This window comes from Dasypus novemcinctus, chromosome 9 (assembly GCF_030445035.2).
Source record: "Dasypus novemcinctus isolate mDasNov1 chromosome 9, mDasNov1.1.hap2, whole genome shotgun sequence".
Taxonomy (NCBI): Eukaryota; Metazoa; Chordata; class Mammalia; order Cingulata; family Dasypodidae; genus Dasypus; species Dasypus novemcinctus.
In genome coordinates this window covers 108,475,854-108,487,315 of record NC_080681.1, presented here as the reverse complement: position 1 = coordinate 108,487,315, position 11,462 = coordinate 108,475,854, and the positions used below count along the sequence as shown (strand labels likewise).

General features: G+C 47.5%; 1 protein-coding gene across 4 annotated transcripts in view; it reads left to right on the top strand.

The window, feature by feature from the left end:
- Positions 1 to 410: 410 nt before the first annotated feature.
- Positions 411 to 11,462, top strand: part of ARID1A (AT-rich interaction domain 1A) — a 72,509-nt gene continuing 61,457 nt past the window's right edge. Inside the window, exon 1 of one of the 4 annotated variants that reach the window (XM_071217626.1) lies at positions 411 to 488. Coding sequence is in view for 2 of the 4 variants with exons in the window: in XM_058304054.2 (XP_058160037.1) it covers positions 793 to 1,902 (1,110 nt within the window). In the remaining 2 variants the exon portion in view is untranslated. Of the gene's footprint in view, positions 489 to 717; positions 1,903 to 11,462 lie in introns of those variants that run through there. The other 3 variants (XM_071217625.1, XM_058304054.2, XM_058304055.2) reach the window with 3 other exon arrangements.

Genomic DNA, 11,462 nt, shown 5'->3' with positions numbered 1-11,462 from the left:
GCCAAGGCTTTGTGAAGGGAAGGGAGCGAGTCCGTTCCGCGGCCTGCGTCCGCTCCGCGTTCCATTTCGGGTTTGCCAGGCGGCCGCGACGGCGCTGGGTAAAATGGCAGTGCTGAGCCTCGTGTCGAAGTGAGGGGGACTCGGAGGAGAGTGGGGCGCTCTAGCCACTCACTCCGGTCGACTGCCCGTTCGCCCGCCCGCGGCCGCGCAGCAGCCGCGGCCCGAGCCGCGGCCGGGGACGGGAGACAGGGCACCCGGCCCGCGCTCCGATTCTGCCTCCCGGCGCCCGGGCTGCTCCCGCGCGCCCTCCTGCCCGCCCGTCCCGGGTCCCCCTCCCCCCGCTCCCTCCCTCCCTCCCTCCCTCCCCGCCCCCTCCCCCTCGCCTCCCTCCCTCCCTCCCTCCTCCTTTCTCCGGCAGCAGAAAGCGGAGAGTCACAGCGGGGCCAGGCCCTGGGGAGCGGAGCCTCCACCGCCCCCCTCATTCCCAGGCAAGGGCTTGGGGGGAATGAGCCGGGAGAGCCGGGTCCCGAGCCTCCAGAGCCGGGAGCAGCTGAGCCGCCGGCGCCTCGGCCGCCGCCGCCTCCTCCTCCTCCGCCGCCGCCAGCCCGGAGCCTGAGCCGGCGGGGCGGGGGGGAGAGGAGCGAGCGAGCGCAGCGCAGCAGCGGAGCCCCGCGAGGCCCGCCCGGGCGGGTGGGGAGGGCAGCCCGCGGGACTCGGCCCCGGGGAGGGGTGGGAGGGGGGGAGAAGACGAAGACAGGGCCGGGTCTCTCCGCCGACGAGACAGCGGGGATCATGGCCGCGCAGGTCGCCCCCGCCGCCGCCAGCAGCCTGGGTAACCCGCCGCCGCCGCCCTCGGAGCTGAAGAAAGCGGAGCAGCAGCAGCGGGAGGAGGCGGGGGGCGAGGCGGCGGCAGCGGCCGAGCGCGGGGAAATGAAGGCAGCCGCCGGGCAGGAAAGCGAGGGCCCCGCCGTGGGGCCGCCGCAGCCGCTGGGAAAGGAGCTGCAGGACGGGGCCGAGAGCAATGGGGGTGGCGGAGCCGGCGGCGGCGGAGCCGGCGCGGAGCCGGACCTGAAGAACTCGAACGGGAACGCGGGCCCTAGGCCCGCCCTGAACAATAACCTCACGGAGCCGCCCGGCGGCGGCGGTGGCGGCAGCAGCGACGGGGTGGGGGCGCCTCCTCACTCGGCCGCGGCCGCCTTGCCGCCCCCAGCCTACGGCTTCGGGCAGCCCTACGGCCGGAGTCCGTCTGCCGTCGCCGCCGCCGCGGCCGCCGTCTTCCACCAACAACATGGCGGACAACAAAGCCCTGGCCTGGCAGCGCTGCAGAGCGGCGGCGGCGGGGGCCTGGAGCCCTACGCGGGGCCCCAGCAGAACTCGCACGACCACGGCTTCCCCAACCACCAGTACAACTCCTACTACCCCAACCGCAGCGCCTACCCCCCGCCCCCCCAGGCCTACGCGCTGAGCTCCCCGAGAGGCGGCACACCGGGCCCCGGCGCGGCCGCGGCCGCCGGCTCCAAGCCGCCTCCCTCCTCCAGCGCCTCCGCCTCCTCGTCGTCTTCGTCCTTCGCTCAGCAGCGCTTCGGGGCCATGGGGGGAGGCGGCCCCTCAGCGGCCGGCGGGGGAACCCCCCAACCTACCGCCACCCCCACCCTCAACCAACTGCTCACGTCGCCCAGCTCGGCCCGGGGCTACCAGGGCTACCCCGGGGGCGACTACGGCGGCGGGCCCCAGGACGGGGGCGCCGGCAAGGGCCCGGCGGACATGGCCTCGCAGTGCTGGGGGGCTGCGGCGGCGGCGGCGGCGGCCGCCTCGGGAGGGGCCCAACAAAGAAGCCACCACGCGCCCATGAGCCCTGGGAGCAGCGGCGGCGGGGGGCAGCCGCTCGCCCGCACCCCGCAGGTACACAGATGAGTGGGGAGGGGGCTGGGGCGAGCGGGGTTCTGCGGGTGGGTGGGGGTAGCAGGGAGCCGGCCATAGTCGTGGGCTCCCCCCAGTCCCGGGCCCCCACTGCTGGGGACCTGCCATTGTCTAGCTCTTCTTTCTTAAAATGGCTGCCTTTCTGCCTACCTCTCCTTCCCTCCTTTCAGTCTTTGTGTGGGGCTTTCACAGAAGTGTCTGCTCCCCTTCCCCCTCTCCCCTAGTTCCTTCGAACTCTGGGGGTCTTCAGGGGGGTGCTGGGCAGAGTGTGCGGAGAAGGGCCGGGCACGGGGTGAGCGAGTGCTGGGGACCTACGTTAGGGGTATAGGCAACCGCAGGAGCTTCGGGAGTTGAGAGAACAGTCCTTTGCTCACCTGCCTCTCCTTTCTGTCCCCTTGCTTTCTAGGCCGTTCCCCATCTGTGCTTTCAAGGAGGGGCCCCTCGGGCTCGAGGGGACCTCGAGAGAGGGCAGGGGCCTGCTTGGGGGCGGCTAGCGGTCGGCTGCGGTTCACCCAGGACAGCCTGGGCCATCCCCTGTCTTAGTCTCTATCGGCCCTGTGGCCCGGGCTTCTCCCTGGAAGTGCTGGTAAACAGCTGAGTGATTGGAGTAGTAAGTGCAGATTGCTTTGGTTTGGGATTTGAATTATGGAGGTAAAATCCTTCTGTCAAAGCCAGGAGACAGTTGGTCTTAGGTTGACATCCTATCTGTGATCTGATTGGCTCCCCATCTCCTGCTCTTGGCCATTTATAATTGCCTCTGATGTAATGGTACAACAATCCTGATGAGCTCATAAACTTTTACACTCTGCTTTTCTGCCACTGATAACCCAAACCATCGCTGCCACTGTCTGTCTTTTATTCCAGAGCTGAAATTGGCTGTGACCTTGAGGAGGGAGGTTTAAGCAGCAATACTGTATCAGCAGGAACAGAGCCCCAGACAGGTTGCCCTTGTTACATTGTGCACAAAACAAAAGAGGGGGCTATGGCATTTTGCTGGTACCTTGGATTTATTTTACTTACGTTTTATACAGCCTGAAATAGATTCTGTTGTCAGAACAGTAGCTGAGTTTTTTCTCTACAATGGGTTTGCTGTTTGTTTTGGTTTTGTGACTTTCCTGATGGTATAAATGACTTCTTTGATGACTCTGAAGATGCGTTTGTCTTGAGTAATTTTTTAGACCCTGTTAGCTTTACAGAATTGAAATTATTTTACTGGGCTTTTTATTGAGTGGTGAATATGGAATCTTTATTGAAGGGTGGGGTACTTTTTTTTTAATTTGGAGAACTGGAAGCTTTGTATTAGGTTCAAATATTCTGTTTATGACCTTGTTCTTTGTTTACATGGTGAATCTTTCTAACACTTTTTTGTTGCTTGAACTTTGGGAGAACAGGTCAATTTAAGGGGAAACTAATGTCTGTCTTTCATGATATGGAGAGGGATTTTCTCCAAAATACTTGGTTTGCTGAAATTTATCATTTGATCCTGGAATAACAAAAAGATTAGGTTTATTTTGTCACCAGTCATTTTAGAGCTTTGAAATAGACATCGACCAATTTTTTCTTTGCATTCCTAGGTGTGTTCCATTTTTTTCCTGTCTTGCAAGTTAGGACCTACAGTGATCCTTAAGATTTGCTTAGAAATTACAACTTTCATGTTCTTTTTAATATATTCTATTTTATTTTTATTTTGCTTGTTTTCCCTCTTCATTAAGTTCTGTCTTCAAGGTTTTAGTCAGGAATATTGGGTCCTCTACGGAGTCAAGTATCTTTTCAAGGAGAGAAAATGCTCCCTTCATGCTCCCCCACTCCAGCAGACCCAGTTGCACCTTTGTGCTAGGAGGAGATTTTGTTCACTTAGCCTTATTAGTTCTAGTCCATCTCCATCCTGCTTTTCTAACTCTGAGCTGTGAATTTTGAAAAAAGTTGTTAGATGGCAGACTTAGAGCTCTGTACCTTGACTCCCCATCTTCCATGATGTTCTACGTATGGTAAGAGATGGGGGAATTTTAAATTGTCTTTCTGGTGTTCGGAGGTAAGCTTTGTCTTACAAAACAGAAAATCCTGTTGTTTCTAGGTCATTTTATAATCTGTACCTCTTTCCCATTTCTCCCCCTTCTCCCATTTTTTTTTTTTCGTTGAGAAATTACCCTTCTTGAAAATTATTAGGGGAACTAATTTTGGGGGTAAGCCAAATAGATTTGAATACTGCTGGTTTGAGCATATTCAGGTAAATTTTTTTTTAGGTGAAACCAACTCTTGCTGTATAGTGATTTGTTTTTTAGTCATTATACAGATATTTGAGCACCTTTTATGTGCTAGGTAGTATGTTTTGTCTTGGGTAAGTGGTGGTAGGAAAATAGATATGTCTGTCCCTGTGTAGAAGAGTGTCTGTGCTGCTTTAGGATGAGTTTTCTGATTCCCTTTAACATCCCCAGGCCCAGGTCCAGCATCCCACACAATCTAGACTCCTCAACCACAGTTTAGTCACTTACTTTCCTGAGACCCAGGGAATGGCTGGCCAGCATTTGCTTGTGGAAGAGACAGTACAACTTCCAGTTCTGTGGGCTGCTGCTGGTGTGAGGCACTAGTCTAGATGAAGGTTGTAGTTGGATGGATTTTGTTGTGAATTCCTCTTTGCTACTTGACTATAAATTGGGTCTTGCTCTGCCTCCTGCTTTTCCCAATCCAGTCCTGTATTAAAATGAGCTTTTTGCAAAGAGACTTGATTGACACAGCAAAGGTGGTAATATTCTCACTTTACTCTGCCTTTATGAAATAAATACTAGGTAAGTGTGTGTATCGTAGCTGTTTTTTTTCCCCCACAGCAATTGAGAAGAGTCCAGAGATAAATTTTATCTTTCTTTGTCTAATATTGTGTCTTAAGATGTTGAATCCTATTACTAATGAAATAGTTTTAGGTCACCTATGCACTTGAACCCCATATAAGGCTTTTTTTACTTGAGATGCTTTTTGACGGTAGTATCTTGAGACTAACCCAGCTCATCAAGGTAAAAAATGGAATGTAATAAGTTGTCCAGGACCATGGAAGATTTGATTATAGAACTTCAGCTATTAGTTCCTGCTATGGAGATATCAAGTGACATTTCTGACTCCTGGGAAATAAACACAGCATGTCTTGGATTGTATTAAACATTCATATGTTGGATTGACTCCTACAGGGTATAATGTCTATAGTAGCCCCTTCACAAAGTGGTTAGAACATTTAAACTACGAGAAGAGGCTAACAAAATATTGGGCAGCATCCTTTCCCATTCCCACCCCCCAAAATTTTATATTGATTGGCTTCAAATCCCAGAATTCTAGAAGCAATTGAATGGGCAAATATAGTTAAAATATGGTATTCAAAATAAATTGGCATTAAATAGTCCTTTCCTACCAGTGGACTGTGATACCTCTGCCTCAGAAGTGGAGTCTTGGTTCCTGTGACTTTTATCCCTGAATTTTTCCTTGTTGAGATTGGTCATACTGTTACTGGAGCACACGGAATTGTGAGGGGTACAGAGCACAGGACTCACAGGAGGAGGAGAAAGGTTGGGTTCATGTGCATTTCTGAATTAAACAGTGTGACTTTGGGCAAGTTGCTTGCCTTCTCTGGATTTCATTTTTGCATCAGTAAAATGAAGTTGGTGGACTACATGACCTTGGGGTTCTCACTCTGACACTACACATCTGTCTCTTTCTGTGTGGTTAGTTTTGAGGGCAGGTTCTTCCTGTACCTTTATGGATAGGGTTCTTGAGACCATTTTTCTTCCCCTGGTCTTATTTATGTGAGGTCAAGGCTCTTTTCTCTTGATTCACAGGAACAAGCTCTGAACAGGTGTGTGGTGGTCTGTGCCCCTTTACAGAAAAATCCCTACCAGACTGTTGCCTTGAAACTGTTCATCTGTTGTCGTTAGTCATTCAACTTGGCTGGTGGTTTTAAAACACTACACAGTCGTTGAAAACTTAGGTAGACTTCATTAAAGCAAGGCTTGAAAATTATAGTTGCTTCACAATCCCCAGGAGGCTTTTCACTTGGGGGAGATTGGGGCTGGGGTGGGGAGGGGATATTCATAAATTCAGCATTAATTCTGCTTATTTTTTAGGGGTGAGGAGACGGGAAGAGGTAGCATTAAGCTCTTCAGACTCTTCTGGTGTTTGGGCAGGTCTAGGTCTGGTTTGGGCAGTTAGTTGCAATTCGAGTGCCTGGACTTGCCCTGTAAATTTTGCTGAGAGAGAAGCAAAAGTTCCCGAGGCTGGAACAGGAAAAGCTAAGTGTCTCAGGGTCAATTTCAAGGATGTATTTCCTTTTTCTCATACCCCTGGTTTTTTCAAACCACATGGCGTGGTTTGCACGTGGTCCTAGAAATGCTATTCTTTTCTCAGACACACCTGAATTTCCGTTTTTCTAACTTCCTGGCTTAGGAGTTTAGAAGTATAATTTAGGCATATTAGAGGTGTCCTAGAAGGAAGCTTCCTTTTATAAAGGAAGGAAAAATGTAGAGGGAAAGGTGTTTGATAATTCTCTGCTTGACACAGTGGCTTCTTCCTCTGAAGGAGCCAAATGTTTCAGAGCTTTGTATAAATACTTGCTGAGCTGTCAATATGTGCCCAGGAGGTTTCTGTAGTAAGATGTAAACGGCTCTATAGAATGTTTGACAGGCAAATTAATAAACAGTTTTCAAGCAAAGATAATGCTAGTTTTTTTCCCCTCATATGGGTGAATAAAATGGTATTGCACAGAAAGACTTGGGGAAAGCAAAGGGTAGTGCTGGAGTTGAGGGTATGGAGATAGTAGGGAGAGGTGAACTAAAAAAATTTGAAGTAGAAAGAGTCTGACCTGGAAGCAAAACCTCTGTGGCCCTGACTTCATGTTAAGTTCAGGGAACATAGAGCCCTATTCAAAATCAATTGCAAAAATCGAAGTTTGGAAAGAAGGCTCCAAGTTTCAGTGGTGAGGTCAGTGTGCTCCAAAACCTTAGTCTGTGAGATTTTGAGTTTTAAAGTCTTATTGCTTCTGAAAGGTTTTGCAGTTTGGTGAGAAGTTTTAGTGGTGTCCTCAGCCTCTGTTCTGCTATAGTTCTCAGGATTATAAACCCACTATTCGGGGCTTGGTTTATTTACATAGATTTTTACTGGACGTCTTCTGTGTATCATATATATATTAATGCTCCCAGATTCCTGTATCAGTAGAAAGTCCAAATATTTGGGGAACCATTAAATCCTGAATCCTGTGGGTAGATTCAGTCTTTGTTTTTGAGATTATTGTTTTAGAATTAACAATTCCCTGTCAATGACACATTCTTTTTATGGGTAACAGGAATAACATGAATGAATGAGTCTTTCAGCTGTCTGCCTATGGTACTTTGCTTTGGCAGCCTTGTGAGAAGACCAAATTTACCTTATTTATTTATTTTTTAAAAAATATTTATTTATTTCTCTCCCCTTCCCCCCCACCCCCATGCCCCACTTGTCTGTTCTCTGTGTCGTCTTCTTTGTCCGCTTCTGTTGTTGTCAGCGGCAAGGGAATCTGTGTTTCTTTTTGTTGCGTCATCTTGTTGTGTCAGCTCTCCATGTGTGTGGAGCCATTCCTGGGCAGGCTGCACTTTCTTTCGCGCTGGGCGGCTCTCCTTACGGGGCGCACTCCTTGCGCATGGGGCTCCCCTATCCGGGGGACACCCTGTGTGGCAGGGCTCTCCTTGCCCACATCAGCTCTGCACATGGGCCAGCTCCACACGGGTTAAGGAGGCCCGGGGCTTGAACCGCGGACCTCCCATGTGGTAGACGGACGCCCTAACCACTGGGCCAAGTCCGCTTCCCCAAATTCACCTTATTAAAATCTTCCCCCTCCCTTCATCATCATAATTATTTTCTAGACCAGAGTAGCTGCATATATAATACATACAGTATAGGAAATATAAGTATGGTCCATGCCATCATTTTTAAGTTTAGCTAACCTACCGAAGGATATCCTCTTGTTTTAAGACACAATACAAAAATCATTTGGGTTGGCACTGACATTGGTTGTCCAGTGTTGCCCAGGCCTTTCCTGGTATGGTGGTGGAGAGGGTATTAGAACTTCAAACTTGTTACCAAGAACATTATTGTAAGTAGATCAGGGAGATCTGGAGATTCCAATGGGGGTAAGAAATAGGACTGTGTGATTGTACTGACTGGGTGCTAGGGAGGGATTTGAAAAAGTATAGGCAATATATACTTCAGAGAAATGTGTTTTTCTTGCAGAAGCATGTGAAGTGTATACATCTGGAAACTTGTAAGGCAAGGTTTTATAAATGGATATAGACCAAACTAAGTACATGGACTGAAGGAATTTGGGAATAAGGGGCAATCAGAGTTGAGCAGGGTTAACTTGGAACAGCTTTTTGGAGGCAGTGATTTGCGAAGCTAAATGTTCAAGAAGGGGAAAGTTAAAATATTAATTTGCCTTTTCTGCATCCCATGTGTTTGATAGAATCCAAATTACATATTCTTCTCCAGACCTGTAGTTGTCTCAGTGTTCCAGTGACTTTGAGAATTTGGACTCTAACCATATAGTTCTCTGAAAGAGAATGGTTCCAGGGTCTTAGTGGTTCCTGTGGTTATATGGGGCCTTTGGTGCAAACTGCCAAGTTCTCGGCCAATTCTGGGGCTCTTTTGTAGTAATTTTGGTTTTGGAAGGTCATGTCACTTTCAAAGTTGTGTGCTCTGGACAGTTCTTCAGTGACAGTGGTTAAACTTTGGTTGAGAGTCTGGGCTTTTTCATTTTTTATTTTTTCCTTTGCAGGGTAGTTGACCTTTCTTAAATAAAATAGGAGCCATGAAGTACCTGATGGGACTTCTGAAGAGTTATTTCTGAAGAGTTGGGAGCTGTGCATAAGCTGAATTACTTAGATCAAAACTTATATTGAGGGTTGGTGGGTTGGGTAAGCCTGCACATATGCAATTTACCCATCTGTTCATGGAAATGGCCTTTAATACTGTTTTTGATTAGGCTGGTTATGGCCAAGAAGCTCATAAATGCTGCAAACACATGCTTATTCCTTCTGGGAGCCTCTGAAATTCAGTGTTTTGTTTTGTTTTGTTTTGTTAGATTATTTATTTATTTTTATTTCTTTTTACCTGCTGATCCATGTTTGATTGAGCCTGGTACTTTTCAAGGGCCATAAGTGGATGCATAACAACTGTGGCTGCCTGGGGTGTCCAGTGCCAGGCTCCTATAGTACTTCCACCTGAAAGAGAAGGAGAATGGTTTACATTACTCCAATATAGAAGAATAGAGTCTTGAAGACAGATTCTAGTTGGAAATATCTCTTCCACCTTTTTGCCTTGCCATTTTGGCATTTTGTAAATGAATTTCTAGTAACTCAAATTTGGGTATAATAGTTCATCGTCTATGGATTGCATTGTTTAGGGGCTCAAGATGGATTCCTCAGTCCCAGATTTTAGGGAGCCGATGTGACTCAGTGGTTGAACACTGGCTTCCCGCAAATGAGGTCCTGGTACCTCAAAAAATATATATATATATCCTCACCAGATTTTAGAGGAATCAATTTAGGGTGAAGATTGACACCCTCTTTGAGTATTCTTTCCTAATATCCTCCCCACTGCATTTAACCCATTTAAATGGATAGAATTAGAATTAGTTTTTTTAATTGAACATGAAGGGGCATCTAAGGGAACATCTATTTATTTTTGTTAGTCATTTCTGCATAGCTGGAAGATGATCTTAGGACAGGTCGAGTCTTTATTTCCCAGTGGCTTCTGCATTTTGTATGGGTGGACTGGAATGAGAAAAAGTCTAATGCCAAGAATGCATTCCAGCATGCTGCAGAGTAGGAAATTTGATCCCTAAAATGTTGACTTAGTGTTGGTTATGGTACATATTAGAAATCACCCAGTAATCCAGGACAGATTTTTGTCGCCCTCCTGGAAGTGATGTTGATATTACTAAGGGCTTTGAGCACTGGTCTGTGTGCTCTTGATTCCCAGAGCACTGCAGCCCTGTTTTGAATTGCCACCCACGTGAAGAGGAAAGATGCCATGTGCCATTTTTCCCCTCTCTTTTGCATTTGGGCCCCCTTATGGTTTCGTTGTTTCTGTGTTCCCAAGCCTTGCAGTGTTAGATATTAGACTTCCTCCTTCCTTGGCACTGGCACATTCACAATTTTCTGTGGCTTATCACCAGCAGCTAAGATTTTTATATGCTTTTCTCTCTTAAACATGTTAGCTTTCCAACTTGCTTGTTTATAGACATCTCTGTTAAAAGATGTTGGGAAGATCTAGGCCCAGCATGACGGCAGCAGAGGACTTTGGGAGTCCATGTGGTGTGTCAGTTATTTAAAATCCCTTTTGTTGTATGCTTGGTGTTTTTATTTGGCCTCTTGTTTTCCTTGAGGTAACAACTTGCTTGCTGGGCTTGGGTGCATTTAGGCCCAGCTGTTTTCTCTCAACTGACTCTTGTGCCTGGTGTACTTTAAGAAGAGCGTGAGTTCAACCACGTGGTAGAGGATTAAAGGCTATAGCTCTCTGGGTGCTTCCTTTTGGAGGAAGCAGATATGTGTTTGGACTCTTCTTGCTCAGTGATTTCCCCTCTCTCTGGGGTAGGCTTTATTATGGCTGTCTGTTGTTCTTAGAGAACAAGTCACTTGGACAGAAATGCTGGGAATTAGCTGCTGTTTATTACTAAGTTTTCTCTGGCAAATCCAGATGGCTTTCTCTCTTGCCCTTTGGACAGCATTCTGTTCTGTTCCTAAGGTGGTGGAATTCATGGGCTGATCTAACATTAGTTTGGGAATGTGAAACTTTGGTGATTCAGGTCTAAATAACCTGCTTTTTGTCTCTAAATTTCTAACATTGTACTTGTTTAGGAATCTGGGCCACCAAAGAGAGCTCTACTATAAAGGAGGTTGAGGAACAATTCTGTAGATATTATTCACCACTTTGTCCTGGGCTAGGGATAGGCCAGGGTTCTGTGATCTTAGTTTCAAATGATAGCGTTCTGGGGTGAATATTAAGATAGCTACCATCCATTTTGATACTTAGTATGTGTTAAACACTATGCTTTGCTAATCTTTATGGATTTCCTCATTTAATCTCCAAAATGCTGAGAGGTGAGTTCTATTATTACTACTCCCATTTTACAGATGAGGACATAAAGTAAGAATGAGAAATTTGCTCAAGGACAAATAGCTAAGGAAAAGTTAGAGTTGAGATTTGAACCAAGGTTTATATGAATTCTCAGAACTATGATAAAATACCAAATTTGCTTCTCTAAAATAAATGATTCAAACATTAAGACTTATTGGGACCTTATTTTTGTGATAGCCTGGAACTCTTAACTGGGGTGAAAGACTGAAAAAGCTTTTAGTTACAATTTGATATCATGCCTACATCTCTATCCTGTCAGTTCCTTCAATTTAGGGTTTTATTATTCTGGGTTTCTGATGAATGGCCATCTTGTGCTTGGTTTATAAGCTGCTTTGTGATCATAATAGTAAGAACTGGCAGCATTTGGTCCTGAGGTCCCCTCCTTTATGAGGGAT